The 17,897-nt window shown below is 40.7% G+C and overlaps 1 protein-coding gene across 1 annotated transcript; it reads right to left on the bottom strand.

Moving 5' to 3' along the window:
* Window positions 1–8,810: 8,810 nt before the first annotated feature.
* LOC117430213 (chloride intracellular channel protein 2-like) lies at window positions 8,811–15,157 on the bottom strand. Its single transcript, XM_034050046.3, has 6 exons — window positions 14,899–15,157; window positions 13,294–13,403; window positions 12,783–12,908; window positions 11,795–11,895; window positions 10,637–10,818; window positions 8,811–9,893 (listed from the first exon to the last, which is right to left on the bottom strand). Exons 1-6 carry the CDS (start codon window positions 14,953–14,955, stop codon window positions 9,732–9,734), a joined length of 738 nt encoding a protein of 245 aa, XP_033905937.2. The 5' UTR covers window positions 14,956–15,157; the 3' UTR covers window positions 8,811–9,731.
* Between the last annotated feature and the right edge of the window lie 2,740 nt (window positions 15,158–17,897).

The raw sequence follows: 17,897 nt of genomic DNA, 5'->3' as shown, positions 1-17,897 counted from the left end.
ATTGGATAACGTTAGATGGATACGCGCCAGCCATACCAGCCCAAGCTATGCAAATTTGGATGTTACACATACAGCAGCTAGCCTGCAATATTGCTTATTAATATGAATATATTAATAGATACACTTTCAAATACAGTTAGCCCACTTTTCGCAACTTCGTAACATATATTTGTTTGAATTATAAAAGGACAAATAACATACACGATAAAAAAAATAAAATAATGTGTTCTCTCTCATATCGAATTCTTGTACGTCACCAGCTCAGTCGGCTATTCTGGATAATTGGCAAATGTGGTATTGTTTATTAGCGCTGTTATATATTTCTTAAAAATACACAACTCCATACCTAAAAGATTTGGTGTCTCTGAATCTACAATTACATTGACAATACAGTATCTCCGTATACAAGACAAACTTCTACAGTGGGAGCGGTCATTTGGTTTTGCTGCAGTTCACCGACTCTCAAAGCCGGTGAATCCGCTGCTTCAGCGGTGACGCACCGGTGCATTTAACAACAGTTCATCGAGCAACTCCCGGTGAATTTAACAACGGTGAATCAGCTTTACATCGGTGCATTTAACAACGCAGCCCTTCATTTACGAGGTGCTTCCCGTTTTACTTGAATCAGCAACAGCTGTTGACTATGACAAGAAAGTGTACTAACAGTTTCAGCACTGTATGGATAGAAACACAGTCACATGGTCATTAATTAAACAGTTGCATAGATATGTCTGTCAGAAGTTATATGCAAAAACTAGACGGCTCTAGGCAAACGTGTTAGACGGCTTTGCTATGTTTACGGACTATAGGTAGTTTGTTCCAGGTGCTTTAGTTGTATTTCACGCAACTTTTTTTTTTAAAAAAAATTTGTGATCAACGTGATGCAAATACATCATTATAGAGACGGAGTTAAGGAAAATGGATACACTTAAAATAGATGGTCTACTAGATTATAAAAATAGAGATAAAAAGGTAAAGAGAGACCCATTAGTAATGACTTACTCTAAACTTTTGCCTAATATTTCTAAGATAGTTTGGAAACACTTGCGGATTCTACATAATTCAGAAGAATTGAAAAAAAAAATTCTTAAGGCCCCAGTTGTAGCATTCAAAAGAGAAGCTAATTTAGGTGATGTTTTAGTTCACAGTAAACATAAAAGAATAATTGACAGAATAGTTAAATGGAATCTGTTTACTGCAGTCTCTGTAGAGTCACTGTATGATTGTATTCGTTTCAAGTATTGTTGCTAATGTGGTAATAATAATAATTTAAAAGAAACACTTCCCAGGAAAGAGCTGTGGTAATTCGCGCTGTGTGGATAGTTCATAATATTGCGCTGTCGTATGATTTATTTATTTCTTTATTTATTGTCATCACAGTGAATTAAAATAGTAGAGAATATGAGCTCATTGATTTGTCTTTTCTGAACTGAGCCCCCCCACCTAAATAAGTGGATGCCCCCCCACAGCGTTCACGCTGCCCCCGGGCCTGGCCAGCAGACTAATTTTACAGACGCTTCGTCTTTTTTAAAAAGACATCTTCTTGAACCGCCAGTCACCTTTTTCACTTTATTAGTTTATTACTTTATTTCTGCTGTGCAGCTTTTGAAATAACTTTCTCTTTCAAGGGACATGCCACACTTTATTGAGATGCTGGAACTCGATGCATTTCCCTGATCCTGTTTTTTCGTTTAGAACAAGGATATATATATATAAAAAGGGTTTCTTTCAGATTATTTTCTTAGCTCTCCTTGCTGATATCCACAGTTGCACAATGTTAATTTGCCGGATATCCTGTTGTTTAGTTAAACAGATCCTGCTAAGCCCTCTATCATTTGATCTGATACTGTACAGCAAGGATATTGGGCTTTCCATTCAGGTTGAAATCATACACAGTTTGTGCATACTTTGCCTCTAGATAACACTGTGCATTTCTTTATAAGTTCAATTATGAGTGCTCCTGATGAATTTACATTTCACTCAAAGTCAGGAAGGTGGCTTCAGCTCCTAATATGCAAACCCATTTAGAAGATCATTCACCTGTCTGGCATTATGAGAAGCGGAGAAGATTTTAAAGTTTTTAATACTCTCCAACAGCTTCAGGTTTTTTTTTTTTTTTTTTTTTTTTTAATCTTGAAATAAAAATGTGTGAACAAACTAGAATTGGAAGACCTATTTGAAAATAGAATTGCTAAATCTGATTTAGGCAAATTCATAAATATAATGGTTATTACTACTGAACTACAAATGATCAAATGTATCACTTGGAAATGTACTAATGGATGATGTCAATTAAAACATATAGAGGCAAATGTATTTGGGTGCAAGGAAAATTAAACTTGTTAATGTTAAATGAAAATGTATATATATATATATATAAAACACAAGAAAAGAACCAAAATATTTCACACCAAACATCAATTCTCCCAGATTATTCTTGGATTGTTTTTTTATAATAATGATCATAAATCTCTAATCCACCCAAACAGTTAAGATAGGATTCATGGACTGCAAACATGATTTAACGAGACAATATGGGCTTTAAATGTACAATATTTAGTAAAACATTCCTTAAACAGACCTTAATGTTTTGTGAATAGTGCCCAATGTTGCTAGTGCTATTAGGAAGCAGCATCTACGATTGAAAAATCGTAAGGCTAGTAAATAATGATCTAATGACAAAGGTGTGGAGCTTTAAAATATCCTTTCCTACGCACATGGTGACAGCAAGGATGAGGTGTGCTTTAACCGAGATATACTGGACTCTTTGTCAAAATGAAAGGTTTCTCATCAAACTTGAAAGGAGCATTAAAGAGAATCCACTTATAGGCTCTGATGGATGACAGTGTGCAGATCTCTTTGCAGGCTCTGATGGGTGAGAGTGTGCAGATCTCTCTGCAGGCTCTGATGGGTGAGAGTGTGCAGATCTCTCTGCAGGCTCTGATGGGTGAGAGTGTGCAGATCTCTGCAGGCTCTGGATGACAGTGTGCAGATCTCTCTGCAGGCTCTGATGGGTGAGAGTGTGCAGATCTCTCTGCAGGCTCTGATGGGTGAGAGTGTGCAGATCTCTCTGCAGGCTCTGATGGGTGAGAGTGTGCAGATCTCTCTGCAGGCTCTGATGGATGAGAGAGCTGTTAAATGACGCAGTTTGCCTTGTAATCTGTCGCATTGCTTTTTGGATTCTATGAAGGACGGAGTCTAAACATAGAAAGTAGTTTAGGGATGATGCAGTGTGTGGAAAAGGTGCAGCATATTGAGTCTTGACAAAGTGGCCTTTTCCATAGACAATATGGAAACATTCTATATCTACAGTGCTGAGGCTGGGCACCTCACATTCTATACCATGCAAGACAGCCAGGCGTGTCTGCAGGTGTGGTTGCAGAGCTTTTAACCTCATCGCACAGCACTGCCCGTTGCACATGGAAATGTAAAAATGTAAAGAAACCACCGGGGTCATTGTCGAAGCTCTGTCACCTGTACTTACTATATTTCATTTTTTTTCTCAAGCACTCCTTTAGAAAGCAAGCACCTGACAGAGTAGGCTGGTGCAATGACATTTAGTTTAGGTTGCAATGCTGTTTTGGGACAGTTTCAGAAAAGTACTACCTTTGATAATTTCACTTTTAATAACTGCTTAGATTCACCCCCAAGACAACCATCAAACTCTGGTTGAGCAGATTTAGAAAGGTAACACCCTTCATTCATTGCTTGTCAATCATGCTGATAAACTGTCAAACAGAGATTCATATTTCACCTACATTTATACAGACAGAGAGTGGGTTGGGCTGGGAGAGTTGAAAGTCACATCATTTGAATGGAATGAGAAAGGTTGTTCTGTTCTGGCACTTAGATTCTCCAGGCAAGGTTAAGGCAGACTTAGAGAGAATTGGCAAGAACTCAGTATTGGAACATCAGAACCCAGAAGCATTGAGAACGACTGCAGATACCAGATCACAGAAAGGGGAATAAAGCAATGGAAATGACTTTTGAAGCTACTCTCTCTTAAGGTATGGCAGTCACAAGAGACCCACTTCAGAGAGTTGGAAGAGGGATACAATACTGCAGAAGTGACATTCAGCCAGAACCCTGTCCCCTGTTTCTGCAGCCTCCTGTGAATACCATGTGTGTGGGCTGTGCTTGGCTGCTCCCCATTGATTAACGATAGGAAAAGAAATAAATATCAAAACTACTGTGAAAAAGACACAGCGTGACGCCAGAAAACAGCAGCATTGATTCAAAAACTCTTTGGCGTCCAATATTGTTGATTCAAGAAAGAGGTAAAACTATGAACGCACCAGAGCAAAGGGCAAAACCGCCTTTCACTGTCGTCCACAGTTATCATCACATTTGCATATGTCACAGACCAAAAGTGACCATAGATTGTACTAGAGAAATAATGTATTTGTATTCTAACCTCATAGCACAGGAAGTGACCTCATAGCCAGGACTGATTGTTGCAGCTTTGAGTAAACATTTGACAAAGCTCTCTGTACAAGCAATGATAGGGGAGATTTCAAGTGACAGCGTGCCTTAATGAGAGCCGTGATGAGGGGTCTTGTCATGTCCATCCATTAACCGGCAGGCTGAGATGACATGATACACTATCGATCTGCTCAAGATAGATGGTGCTGGAAGATATAAAAATGGGACCCATGCGATCTCAGCAGAGCAGAATAAACCTGAAACCACCGAGACACCGTCATGCAGTCCTGGGCTTTGGTTTCGATTGTAGCCGTGCTGTCTGCAACATGCTGGTCGCAGGCTTACCCGCTGTATTCAGGGAGCAACCATGTGCCACAAGGAGGTAGGTACCACGCGCTTGGTTTTTAGGAGTTTCATTACAGCTTTAAGATTTTTTTAAGATTCAATCAAATATTACAGAGCTCAGCTTAGACCCTGATGATGTTTCTATGGCGACATCCAATCTGTTTTTGCTATGGCGGGCGTGTGGTTGGGTTGAGTCCAGTGCGTTCAGTGCGTTCCAGGTGCGACTTGTGTTTCTTGGTTTGCCCTAGCAGTTTTCAAATAACCTCAAATGATGTCATTTAGATGTAGAGGTTCCAGTTTTGTAAAAATAACTATATTTCTTTAAGAAAAATGAATTACAGACACAAGTAAAACAAGTTCCTTTGTGTGATGTTCTTTTCTAAGATTACTCTGTTTGTTTAGCCACATCTATGCAAACACGAGTTTCCCATGGCCTGTTCTCTTCTCTACAGATTTGTACCAGAGGATGGGAGACAGTGAGGAGGGGGACCTGACAGACAACGATCAAACCGAAGGGATGAGACAGTTAAAGAAGGTGTATCCCTTACTACTGACACAGGATGAGGACACACAGGGCACACTGAGGACTGCCTGGGTGAAAGGTGGGTGCTTTCAAAGTACAAACAAAGCAATCTCAATTAAGGGCTTTAATACAGTAAATCCCACTATATGTACAGTCTATTTTTCCTGTGTTAAATCTCCTGGATATGAAGGCCACCTGTCTCTAAAAACCACTTACCTCTGCGTGGATCATTTATAAACAGGTTTGACTGCATACACGTCAAGTATCAAGATAGTAATCTAATTTGCAGAATGGAAAACAAAACAATGTTTCCTTAACAAGAGGTGTGTGTGTGTGTGTGTGCGTGCGTGTGTGTGTGTGTGTGTGTGTGCGTGTGTGTGTGTGTGTGTGTGTGCGTGTGTGTGTGTGTGTGTGTGTGTGTGTGTAAAGAAACACATTTGATGTCTGTGAATGAGTGTGCACAATACCAATTGCTCTGTTAGTAAGTTTCCATTTATTGAGTCCGATAGACAAAAGTTACACACATAGAGCTTCAACATGTATCGTTAGACACAGCAACGTAGCACCTCATCATTTGAGTTTCTCAGCCATTCAAGTTGTATGACTCTGCATTACAGAGCAAAGTGAAGTTTTGAAGTGATGACCCAACCTAACCTGTTCACATCAGCGTAAGAGGTCTTTAAAAAAAGCTTTAGATGTGGTTGGGAAAACGTTTTGGACTGTGCAATGAAACCATTAAGGACATTAACATGGTCCTGGACTGTACTGAATGGGAAGAACCCAACCATTGACATTCCTGTTTGTACATAAATGGGGAGCTTATTCATTCTGTAAACTGGCCGGCTCATGAGCACTCACCTCTAATAACAATACTACTGATCCTCTTTCAGGTACCAAGGATTCTTCACAGCATGAGAAGATCAGCAATATGGTAAGTCTGTGTACAAACAGTGCTGTTAAGATTGTTAGAGAGAGAGAGAGAGAGATTTTCTATACCAGCAATCTACTGATCATAACCAGATTCTATACCAGCAATCCACTGATCATAACCAGATTCTATACCAGCAATCCACTGATCATAACCAGATTCTATACCAGCAATCCACTGATCATAACCAGATTCTATACCAGCAATCCACTGATCATAACCAGATTCTATACCAGCAATCCACTGATCATAACCAGATTCTATACCAGCAATCCACAGATCATAACCTGGAACAAACTATCTGACTGTGTTACTGTGCCCATTCTCCTCTATGGGAGTGAGGTCTGGGGTCCAACCTTGAGCCCAGATTACAATGACTGGGATAAAACCCTAGCAGAAAGTATGCATGTGCTATTCTGTAAAAATGTGCTCAGAAGTGCTTCAAACAATGCCTGTAGAGCTGAGCTCGGGCGATACCCACTACTGCTCCACACTGAGAGACGAGTCGTCAGGTTACACCTGAAACAGAGCGACCCAAAATCATTGCAGTCTATAGCTGTCAGTAGCCAGGAGCAATCCGACACAGTGATTGTGAAAAAGATTTCAGAGCAGAGCAGGACAGACAGAACAAACTGGAACGGCAACAACAGAAACTCCCAGAAGAGGCTGATCAGTGCAATTAGCAAGGAATCTAGAAATCCATTCATGGCACGCTGGGCTCAACAAACACAAAACCTTAAAATGCTATAGAGCACTGCAGAGACATTATATAATCACAGACTATTTAGACTATTTCTTCACAAAGATCTCCCAAAAGAGCTCTAACTTTAGGACACTGAAGGTAGAGGATAAGATGGTAATTATTCTGGGGGAGAACAGCGACACGGCACTCACAGCTGCTGAATATATCAGAGCTGAGACAGGACCAGTAAAACCACAGTGTTCAAACAGACTCCACCAGGAGACTGTCTGCTTACACTTCACTTACAGAAACTCCCTTCCGTCCCACACACGTGTGTACAAATAATTATATGGGTCTGTTTTACTGAAGTATTTATTGTATCTTTTTTTTATAGATGTATTTTCTGTAACCACTTGGTATGATGTTTTTCTTTTTCTTTTTATTATTATTATTATTATTATTATTTATTTTTGTAATTGCTTTGGCATACTTGTGCTGTAGTCATGCTAATAAAACATCTTTGAACTGAATTGAATTGAATTGAATTGAAAGAGAGAGGAAGACAAGAAAGAACTTGTTTGTTTTGTTTGTGGTAAACAGGTTTAGCATGTCCCAGATTATACAGGAAGTCTAATTGTTTAGGTAGAAACCCGAGGTGGGTTAGGTTTTGTTTGGTTTATTTTGTGAAAGCACGCAACAGCGTTGCCATCTATCCTGGTGTTTAACTCTGTGTTTCAAGAAAGAAGACTGTGTTGGTGAGGGTTGCCACCTTAATCAATAAAAAAGGGGCAACTCCATTACAATATCTATGTTTAAAAATCATTTTTTCAATGTAAGCTCACTGAAACATTCAGCCTGATATGTTCAGATAACACGTGTGGTGGTTTGGAGATGTGTGCTACTCTACTCACTGTATCCTGGGCTTCAAAATAACCCACAGAGCCACCTAGAACCACGCTGCGTTTGTGATGTCATCATTTCCTCCTCTCTCTGCCTCTCCATCCCCTTCCCCCTCTCTCTCCCCCTTGTCCCCTCAAATCTCTCTGATCTCAGGCCAATGATATCAAGTCTGCAGTGCTGAAACTGGCAGCCGCAGAGAAACTGATAACCCACAGTTTTGTGAAATCAGACCAGAACACACAAAAACCAGCCAAGAGAGGTGAGGAATGGAGCACAAAGTACTGTCTTTAAAAACACCGGGGGAGTGGGGTGGGAGGGTGGGATGCATCTCGCTACACTATTTCATTTACTTTAAAGAATGCATTCTTGTTGTTTAGATTCGAGTGTTGCAGGGGGAGCAGGTTAATGGTTACACTCAGGGGTACCAGAGGTCTTACAGTACAATACAGAGCTATTCTGAGGCCTCAGGAGAAGAGTGGTTCTAAACAACTAAACTAAAACATCAGTGAAAAAGAACTCTTAGTATATAAAGAGAGGTTTGATAGTGCATGTATAATGCTTTCTTTTTTGTTTGTTTTACAGCTTGCTTTTGGAAATACTGTGTGACAAACTGAGCCCCCTCTCCCCCAGCAGGGTGACGGACAGCAGATGGAATCTATTCAATAAACAGACACGAGTCAGCCTTTCTATGTATTATATTGGAAAATGATGTGCAGTACGTCTCCAAAAATGCTGATCATTGCTACAGATTGCACAGAGCTCCTGTAATTAAACACAAGTGAACATCTGACTGGAATTTCAGGTTTATTTATGTGCTATCCAAGCTTATATGTGGGTGGTAATTACACGCAACACTATCGCTGTACATTTGTTAAATGCATTTTTCATTTGGATATAAAATCTCTTAAGAATTTATATTTCAATGACGATTTAAGCTCAGCATACTACTTTCCTGTTATTTGAAAGTGGGTTGCACAATGCTAGAACATGCATTAGTAGAAAATAGAGAACATATTTTAAATACTTTAATAAAAAAAATGGGTGTGATTAAGGAAGCTAATGCAGTGTTTTTTAAATAACTGATACAATTACACATGGAAAAACAATCCACCGTTCACAAGCTCAAACATATTATACACTATAATACACAATAACATTTATGGCTGCCAGTGACACACACACACAAGTGCACGCTAGAATGAGTAGGTGAAGTTTATTTTTTTCACCACTGGGTGGCAGTAAAGCCATAAATATTTGTGAACAAAATATTTGGCGAATCACAATCATAAAACCTATTTTGCTCCAGAAAAGTTGGCGACCTGTTGCAATATACGAAGTATGTAATGTACAAAGGCTCACAAATATTCAAGGCTTTACAGTATTTTTTTTTTTTTTTTTAATGACTTCAGGTTTTAAATCTGTATAAACGAAAACAGTTTCAGTAAGCCCTTATATACAATACCAAATAACACACACACACACACACATTATATATATATATATATATATATATATATATATATATATATATATATATATAATCTATCATTCTACAAGTTGTCTACAATATCTCAGTGTAGTAAAATGGAGTATGTCAAATGGCTGTGGATCCTAGATTACATTCAAATACAAATTTGCAAATACCACCATGACGTTATGATTCATAAATAAGACTCAACCCTCATTCTCAGAGGGCTTTCCTCATCATCATCCTCATCATCATCATCCTCATCATCATCATCCTCATCATCTCTATCTCTTCCAGCACTCGGAGCAGTGGTTTGCTCCCAGGAACACGATTCTTGCCTCTATAGGAGTATAAAAAGCTATACAAATGCAACGCCTTAAAAGAAAGTTCAGTGAATGTATTTGGCCGCCCATGATCTTCGCTGTGTTAGTGCAGTTGTGCGAGTCTGGCCGCGGGTCACAGTTCATGTTCTCTTGTTTGCTACGGATGCGTACGCCCGCTCGATCTCGCCGCTGGCAGGGCAGGTGTGACTGAACTCATCCCTCTGGCAGGCGTGCTCCAGGTAGCGCAACACCCCCGTGAAGTGAGGCGGGATTTCGAAATCACAGTATTTCTTAGCCGCTATCTGGAAAGTCAAAGTCTTCAGTTAATAGGGTTATGGAGAAACCATACATTAGATACATTTTAGAAAAACGATACACACGGGAATATAGAACATGCAATGAAATATGGAACGAAGCAATACAACACTTTAACAATAGGGCCTAAAGATATCATCAAAACCCATTGAATAGTAATGTTACTAGATTTTAAGATCTTTTTTTAAAATATTTGTGTGTTTGTTTTCATCACATATTAGGCTCCAACGAGACAAAGGAAGTTTTCTAGAAATGACCGAATCTCTGCTAGTTTTTATTGCTGCGGGTTTGCTTTTGGTTTCCATGTGAATGGATCACCCGTCTTGCTCACCGATGAGTCAAAATAATGTACAGAAACCTACTGGCGTTGTCAAGGGGGAAAAAGGAAATGATTCCGTCTTTAAGAACGTATTAACAATCCATACTTAGACAGCTTAAAAAAAAAAAAACTTTTGCATCATGAAAAAATGGTCTATTGACGGACAGTTTGGTGTGAACATCTTTGAAGGTCTAACCCAATAAATCGAACTGTAACAGTGAGAATCATGTGCAGGGTCAGTGAAGTACAGTAGCTGCTTTAGTTTACGCAGTGGTCTGATTATCAACGACCCAATCTCTACTCTCTCCCCACTTCCTTTCACACTGCACTAACGTGTCTGGCTGAGCAGGGTGCAGCCGCGGTCTCTACAGCCGCGTATCCCGCTCTGTATGATGGATCTGGAGTGCTCACCTTGATGACGTGCAGTTTGGGCAGCAGGTTGCAGTCCGCCAGGGTCAGCCGGTCTCCGTCCAGGAACTTCCTCCGGGAGACGAGCAGGTCTTCGGTGCTGTTGGGGTCGATCTCCTCGGGGAGGGGGGACCGCAGGTAGTCATCGAGCCGCTTGAACTCCCTCAGCAGAGCCTTCTCGAAATCTGCAGTGAGCAGGGAGGTACAGCTTCGTTAGGGTCACGGGCAAAAAGCCATCGAGTGAAGGCATGGTATATCATAGAGAGGTATAGGGAAGCATAGTGATAGCTATGTGAAAAACAACAAGAGTCGCACTGTTATGGCAGTCTAACGGCAGCACTTTCATTTGTTCAAAAAACACTTGACAGCTGAGCATTGTTTTAGCACCCATGGTATATCCATATGAATTATTATATGTCTCTATCATTATGAATTATTATATGTCTTTATCATTCTGAATTATTATATGTCTTTATCATTCTGAATTATTATATGTCTTTATCATTATGAATTATTATATGTCTTTATCATTATGAATCGACTGTATCTTTGTACTGCACTTTTGTTTTCAGTGTTGCTGATAACAATAGCATTTGTTTCTGCACAGTTTTTTTTTAATTATTATTCATTAAAATATCCAGTTAATTTTTCTGCCCATTTTGAAACGAGTCTCATCAAAACATGACTGAAATGTGCTTCCTGATGTTGAATGAGCAGGTTTTAAAAGAGGCCCTGCTTTTATTTTTACACACCAGACAGTGTAGATAAGACTTCAAAGTGAATTTCTCAAGTGTATTTAGCATGCGTGGCCCCCTTCTCTGAATTGACTTCCAGACATGGTAAAAATGACCAGTGCATCCAATGAACACAATTCAATGCACTTCAGGGCATCTCAGGAGGAAAAGAAAAAGCAGGACCACTTTGTGCGCATTTTGAAATAAAAGACAAATGGATAGAATCTCAAATAAAAAAAAATAATACAAATAATTTGTTTCAGAAATAAATAAAAACACACACCCAATACAGTTACCATACCAGAAATAAACACCTCACACACCCTTGATAATGATTCTGTGTAAAACGCTGTGTATACATTAAGACTAAACCTTAGTGCTTCCACTGCAACACTATTGAACTGTGTCGCTTATCACCGGTCCTTACTTTTGTTTGCTGAGCTGTTCTTGATGTACGCTGAGAACTTAGCAAAGATATCACTGCCAACATCAAAGGACTCCTTATTCTGCGGGCTGAGGTGGGGATACCTGGAATTGAGAGAATAAAAGCAGTGATGTTAGACGTACTGCATGTAGTGAGACACGAGGCACCTACTGATACTGGAGGCTTTACAGCATGGGTTCTGCTGATTACTGACTGCATACCTTTCCCTGCTTCACCAACACATGCTAACGGCTGCAAGTAAACCTTCGGATAACACTTTATATTATTACGTTTTGATACATCACATTTACTGACTCCAATCCCATTCAATTCATGTTGAGTTTATACAGCGCACACTCATGATTCACTCCGCACTGATTCATATTAGACCCTAGTTGTCACCTGAACTCATCGGCAGCTCGAATGTATTAGAAATGCCTCCTGATCAATCCTGTGCTGTGTTCCAGCCAGTGTTAATACCAGTTCATTAAACAGCATTTACAGGCATCGATTCTAGCGCAGACTGAAGCCACCCAGTAAGCATTCTAAACAGTATATTTAAATAGAAAGAAGTTCCCCTTGAAAAAAACCCCAAGTAATTGTACTGGAAAACTATCTACTCTCACACACCCATCAGCCTCTTACTCTACACTACAGTACAGTAACGCAGCAACTAAAAAGCTTTCCTAATGACAGCCTAGCTGCTGTTTATTCATCTAGTTCAAAGCTAATAAAGTATTTCACATGCTAATCAATGGCTGCTAAAATGCTCTAATGATAGATACACACATGGCATATCTATTGACTGTCTGTTAACATGGAACTTCAGCACATGGTTAATTGCATAAGAATCCAATGCTTATTTCTGACACTCAACAGCAAGCGTTATGTCAAAGTGATATCGCATGAGTGTAGCCGTGTTAACACTGTCTGCGTCGCATGTATAGCATGCAGTGTGATCTGAACGAAAGGAAGTGCCAGGGCGTCCCACCTAGGGGGCGCCAGGGTCTGCTCCAGAAACTCTTCGATCTTCAGGAAGTCCGTTTTGAGCTCTCCGTTGTACAGGAGGAAAGGGGGGTTGGTCCCGGGTGCCAAGTCCTTGAGTTCTTCTGGTTTCCTGGAGTCAGAACAGGAAAGGGAGTTTCAGTCCTGGTTAAAGGGGCCTGTGCTCTTCATTAGGGATATTAGGAAGAGCACAGTTTCCAACTCTACCCAAGCCATTGCACCTGGCTCGATTCAATTCATGTGCCATTGTTTTAATCAGTAAATCAAGCATCTTGAACTGTCTATGGGAGTCTCTTTTAGCATTTTAATATTGTTTTCTATTTGAACATTTATATCTTTCTATTCCAGCCCTTCTGACTCCAGCACACTATTCTCTCTAAAGAAAATCCTTCAACCCCAAAGAATCTCATTGAGAATCCACTCCTCATGCACATGCTGTGTTTCCCTTCATATCTTGCAAAATGTGTGTGTAATCTGTGTAAAGGAATATTCCTTACTTTTTCATATCGACGGTGGTTACAGTGAACTTGACTCCTTTAAGCCACAGAACCATGAAGAGACGCTGACAGAATGGGCAGTGTCCAATATTCTCTCCGTCGAGACCTGCCTGTAATGACAGTGAACGTGGTCAGCCAAGACCTTTAGCTAACAAATTAACCCTAACCCTAATCCTATACCGAATCCTAACCCTAACCCTAACCCTAATCCTATCCCGAATCCTAACCCTAACCCTAACCCTAATCCTAATCGTAATCCTATCCCGAATCCTAACTCTAAACCTGTCCCTAACCCTAACCCTTTTCTGATAACATTGTAATTATGTGTCAGTACACATGTATTTACTATGTCAGTACTATGTGAATACATTGTAATTAGACACTTCATGTAACTGGCAGCACCTTATGTGATTTAATACTCTGAGCCCTGGCCCAGGCAGCACTGAACCGGGTCTGTTTTTATCATACTGAAGACATACTGAATACTGAGTGACAGCCTCAGTTTCATGAAATATCACGTTTTTTGCTTTTCAATTTAACCTCCCTTCAGATCCATAACCTGCAGCCGCTGCCTGTGGTGTCTGGATTATCAGGCAGTGGAGCGACAGCTCCAGCTAGGTGCCTGTGGGAGCCCGGGGGGCTGAGTGTCTCAACAGCAGGGCTGCTTGATAAGACGACACTGGCTGGCGGCAACACTCCTCGCAGTCTGTGTGTAGAGATAAAGAGCGGACTGACAAGGAAGACAGACAGTCAAAACTGACAGGTCCCAAGCTGTCTTTACTACACGGCTATAGACTTGAACTCCCCTTTACCATTGTCAATTTGTGATAGTGTATCCCCCTCCAACAGCAGTGATCACAGTGGCCACTTTAAAAGCACTGGAACCATTGCATGCCATTGCTTATCTTTAGAACTACAATGGAACTACAGTAAAGTTCTGTAGTTTGTTCCCACTGCGTCACACAACCATGTCAATTCTGGTTGAGGGATGGTTTTTAATTTAGTTTAGGAGTTGGCAATCTTGTGCTCGATCAAACAAACTCTACTGAATCGAATACTCTTGTGATTGATACGCATGTCAGGAGTGGGTCAAGTTCATAAAAAGTACAGAGGTCTATGAATTACTCAGCGTTCGATTCAATTCAGGGTCTGTCTTTTTATGATGAATTTCCTCCCCGGTTTAAGAGTTTCAGCCTGTGTAATATTTCACCTTTGGACTGCTGTGCTGCTTATATTGGGTATTTAAGGTGGAAAAGTTCTGCTTATATTTTGGGTGTACTGGACGTTTAAGGACCATCTTACATTCTGTCAAATCCAAAAAGCGTAGAAAAACCTGGATATTAATTACTGTATTAATTAGCTGCTTTGTGTAGTTCTTATGCATAACTTTGCTTCGATTTCTTGTCTTGCTGACGCTATCTAAAACGGTTGTGTTTGTGGTTGATTGTACGATTGGGGATTACGATAAATTATTGACTATCCCTGTGTTGTTCCCTCTGCTGTTTTCTGCCTATGTGGGACCCTGCCCTCTTTCAAAGGTGCAGTGCTACAGCAAAGTTTCAGCAGAAGTAGCTCAGGTTCATAAAGGAATTGAAAAGGACTCACCTTAATGAACAGCTCAATACTGGGTTCTTTTTTCGGGTCAGACCTTCTGAGAGACATTTCTCCAGGTGTGACAACAAAAACAACAACAGCAACAACCACGACGACACAGCAGTAGCGATGTTCTCTTCCCCAGCTCCTGAATGTGCAGCGTGCAATCTCAGTGGCTTCTCCCCCTCTGTGCCCCGCTGCTTTGACTGGACTGAGTGAGAGTGAAAGTACTTTAAAGTGTGCTCTGCAGTCCCTCAGGACCCTGACAGCTAAGTGCTTCCTAAACGAGAGAGACAGAGAGGGAGGGAGGGAGAGAGGGAGGGGGGAGGGAGGGGGAGGGAGGGGAGAGGGGATTCCTGGAACTGTTACTCACCCACCCTCCTGCTAAAACTAAACTATCTCACTAGACTCTTGTTTAAAAACCCATAAGAGACACACAGCGAGAGGGCTTTCCAGATGGGCGTTGATTCTAGTTATGTTGCGTAAACAGCTGCCCAGCAGGGACAATGAAACTTGAAAACATTTCAGTTTGTGGTCATATGCATAATTTATTAAACTGTAACAATATGAAACATGTAATAGGCAGACACAAAGTGATTCATGACTTATTAAACACAGACCCACACACAGAGGACATATTCGATATCCACTGTACTGTCAAATGCAGATCAGATGTTTTTCTGTTGTGGTAAACATGGCCTTACATCTGTTTACACAATACTTGCATTGTCAATTATTTAAAATAACAGAAAAAGGGCAACATCACATTGATTTGAATAGCTGGTTTAAAACTGTGTTACAATGTTCTGTAACAGGGAGGAGGCTGGGTGTGAACCGCAAGCGAGTGTCTAACCACCATGCACCACCAGGCTCGTTTGCATCTATGGTTTTAGAGATTTTAGCCGCATCTCATCTCACCAACAGGAGACACAACAGAATCCGTAGCGGCACTGCCCAGTATAGTTACATGCAACTAGTTGCCCCAGTAGTTGGCAGAATAAAATGCCTGGCAGTTTCCTGGTGTTTCAGGACCTTAAAACATATTCATCGTGACTGAGAGTGCTGGCAAAGGGATCGGAGTGGAGTCTCTCCCAGTCCAGCTACCCACACGAGGAAGTGCTTGTGTAAGTAAGCTGCATGTTTCCTTGTTTCCAGACACTAGGGAACATTTCAGGGTCACATTTTCCACTTCGCTGTAATGTAGTAGTCATTTCAAAAATAGTTGCTATAGTGTCCTTTAACTCTTAAATGGTGTTTTTACACGGGACGTGCAATCTTGTCTTTTCTGTGATAATATTTTACATTAGTCTTGGAGGTGCACCCTGAAGGTCACTGGGATGTCTATCGCAATGCCACTGTGCTGCCTGCTTGCCCACTGGATTCTGTGGCAGTTTCTCAGACTAGTCCTTATACTAGGTTAATATGGGCATGTTGCAAAGCAATTGATACATTTTTTGTTTCAATTACACAACGGTAAAGCTCAGTCTATAAATAACTGTTTTTTGTATCTTATATTAACATAAACGTCAGTTTGAAAATGATGTCACTGATGAGCAGAGCAGAAAGCTAACACACAAACAAGAGGCAGTGAAAGAGTTCACCCAGATATCAAAATTAAAACACCAGACTTTTAAATGTTCTGCGTTTCTGTTTGGGATTTTCCATTAGCTGGGAGGATGAAAAACAAATCCTCAAACTGGAAACTCCCAACAAATGTAGGAAATTGAAAAAAAAACCACGTGGAAGGAAGCCAAGGCAGGGTCTGTAAGCACTCAACATCATCCTCAGTGCAGCGTAGAAGAGCCAAGCGAGGCTGAACAATCAAGTGTTTCGACACCAGGGTTTTAACCCCAGTTAATCTGACACCAGCACTGGCTTAAAGCCCATGTTCTCTGGCTAACAACTTGACAGTTCTTATAAACCACGAGAAACCCTCTGGTGGTAAATCACTGTTATCTGACAAACTTTAATACAATCGAAATGCTGAATTATAGGGAAGGGAAAAGGTGAAAGTTCAGGAGGAGAATGGGGTGAAGGATCTGTAATTGACAATCTGGTTGAGGGGAGGATGTCTCTCTGTGGAAAAGTTTTCCATCAGTCTTGGATTTTTCTGCTGAATAGCATTGGATTTTGTTGCAGTTCCATGTATGGTGGTGTTTCACAAGTGCTAGTATTTCAAGGTTCAGCCGTACTATTGACTCAGTATCTGGGGTTAGTGTTAGGGTTGGGGTTAGGGTTAGTGTTAGGGTTGGGGTTGGGGTTGGGGTTAGGGTTATTGTTATATATAGATGCCGGACTATTTTAATGCAAGATCAAAGACAAAGGGAACATTTTCATGCTAGTTACATACTGTATTTAATTCACAAAATAGGTCGTAAACACTATAGCCCTACACTACAGTAAATACCTGTCTTTAAACTCCACAGTAAGCATTATGTAATATAACTACTGTAGCGCCACATCACCAGGAAGGGAAATGAAACAAAGGGATGGCCAGCAGGTTCCGATGAGGTCTCACGATGCAGGCTTACTCACTCAGTGTCATGGCAGGGGAGGACCTTCTTTGGACTTGCCAGGATTTTCTGATATTGTGATGAATGGAAAGGGTGGTGAAGGCTGTTTCAGTTCCTATGAGTTATTTCACCTTCACTTCCTTTGTACTCACCACTAAGGAAAGCTCCGGGATCCGTGGGGCTCTTCAGAGGATCCAACAGCCAGCCTGGGGAGATAAGCACTGGGGTGTCATTAAAACAGATACAACCTTTAAAGCTACGTGGATTCCTAAAGACGGCTGCATGAAGTTTAGTCAGGGTGAGAAAGTCCCTTTTACTCTTAATCTAAGGAGTCAATTTGATCACCTTATACCCTGCAGAGATAAGCTCCCTGTAATTTTTAATTTTTTTTGGGTGCACTGTGGAATAACCCTGGATCAACTACATACCCCTAACAAAGTGATTGATGCAATCCATTTAGATTCCCTGGTACTGTAAAATGCCCTACAAAAACAGCCG

The sequence above is a fragment of the Acipenser ruthenus genome, chromosome 16 (genome assembly GCF_902713425.1).
Source record: "Acipenser ruthenus chromosome 16, fAciRut3.2 maternal haplotype, whole genome shotgun sequence".
Classification (NCBI taxonomy): Eukaryota; Metazoa; Chordata; class Actinopteri; order Acipenseriformes; family Acipenseridae; genus Acipenser; species Acipenser ruthenus.
Note: the sequence above shows the minus strand (reverse complement) of the source record. Positions and strands in the feature narration are given on the sequence as shown.